The sequence below is a fragment of the Sinocyclocheilus grahami genome, unplaced genomic scaffold (assembly GCF_001515645.1).
Source record: "Sinocyclocheilus grahami isolate Dianchi unplaced genomic scaffold, SAMN03320097.WGS_v1.1 scaffold39955.1, whole genome shotgun sequence".
In the NCBI taxonomy this organism is placed as follows: Eukaryota; Metazoa; Chordata; class Actinopteri; order Cypriniformes; family Cyprinidae; genus Sinocyclocheilus; species Sinocyclocheilus grahami.
This window is the reverse complement of record NW_015523627.1, coordinates 1-1,261: the sequence shown is the minus strand read 5'-3', so window position 1 is coordinate 1,261 and position 1,261 is coordinate 1. Positions and strand designations below refer to the sequence as shown.

Sequence of the window (1,261 nt, the reverse complement as noted above, 5' to 3'; positions counted from 1 at the left end):
GAGAGCAGGAGTACAAAAACTGCGAGCTGGACAAAAACCAGGTACTGAGTGTCACACAACCGATCGCATGATGAAGTCACAGATTATAATGCGTTTTCTGCATGCACATTCGCAGCGTCAGTGTGTCCAGTATGCACTGAAGGCCCGACCTCTGAGATGCTACATCCCTAAAAACCCGCATCAGTACCAGGTGTGGTACATCGTCACCTCTTGTTACTTCGAGTACCTGATGTTTCTCCTCATCATGCTCAACACCATGTGTCTGGGGATGCAGGTGAGAACACAGAGGTACAATCCCAGAAGAAACACATTTGAATATTAGTTTGAATCTCACCGAGTCTCATTTCTTTATCCTTCAGCACTGTAATCAATCAGATCACATCACCCATCTTTCAGACATGCTAAACGTCATCTTCACTGTACTGTTTACCGTGGAAATGATCCTCAAACTTGGAGCCTTCAAAGCAAAGGTGAGCCCTCCATTTAGACCGGAAAACTGCTAATATGTGACCCTGGAGCACTTCATTTTTTTTAAATTGAGATGTATGTGAAAGCCGAATAATTAAGCTTTCCATTGATGTATGGTTTGTTAGGATAGCACAATATTTGGTCGAGATACAACTATTTGAAAATCTGGAATCTGAGGGTGCAACAAAATCTAAATATTGAGAAAATCGACATTAAAGTTGTCCAAATGAAGTTCTTAGCAATGCATATTACTAATCAAACATTAAGTTGATATATTTATGGTAGGAAATTTACAAAATATCTTGGTCTTTACTTAATATCCTATAATAATGTATAATTTGGACCCATACAATGTATTGTTGGCTGTTGCTACAAATATCCCCCAGCGACTTAACACTGCTTTTGTGCTGCAGGGACACTACTTCTTAAATGCTTAAGTGCATGCAGCATACTGCTTTTAATAAGTGTTTCTCTCTGGTAGGGTTACTTCGGGGACCCCTGGAATGTCTTTTCGGGGACCCCTGGAACGTCTTTGATTTCATAATCGTGGTGGGCAGTATTGTTGACGTCATACTAAGTGAAATTGATGTAAGTTTCTCAATGTGTTCACTCTGTGCTCCAGTGCTTGGCTTTACCTGTTGTATCATTCAGTGCTGATATTCTGGTAATTTCTTTATCTCCAGGCGGCTCTTGCTGCTCAGGGTGGACTGTATTGTCTCACTGGCTGTTCTGTAAATATTTACAAACATTTTTTATTATTTCACATCTACACGTCACAGCATGACTCTACAAT

The 1,261-nt window shown here is 40.3% G+C and overlaps 1 protein-coding gene across 1 annotated transcript; it reads left to right on the top strand.

The window, feature by feature from the left end:
• Nucleotides 1-6: 6 nt before the first annotated feature.
• LOC107580685 (voltage-dependent L-type calcium channel subunit alpha-1S-like) lies at nt 7-1,246 on the top strand (the record flags this gene model as incomplete). Its single annotated transcript, XM_016266351.1, has 5 exons — nt 7-41; nt 116-274; nt 360-471; nt 974-1,056; nt 1,152-1,246. Coding segments are annotated over exons 2-5 (335 nt in total), but the record flags the coding sequence as incomplete, so codon positions are not given.
• Nucleotides 1,247-1,261: the final 15 nt, after the last annotated feature.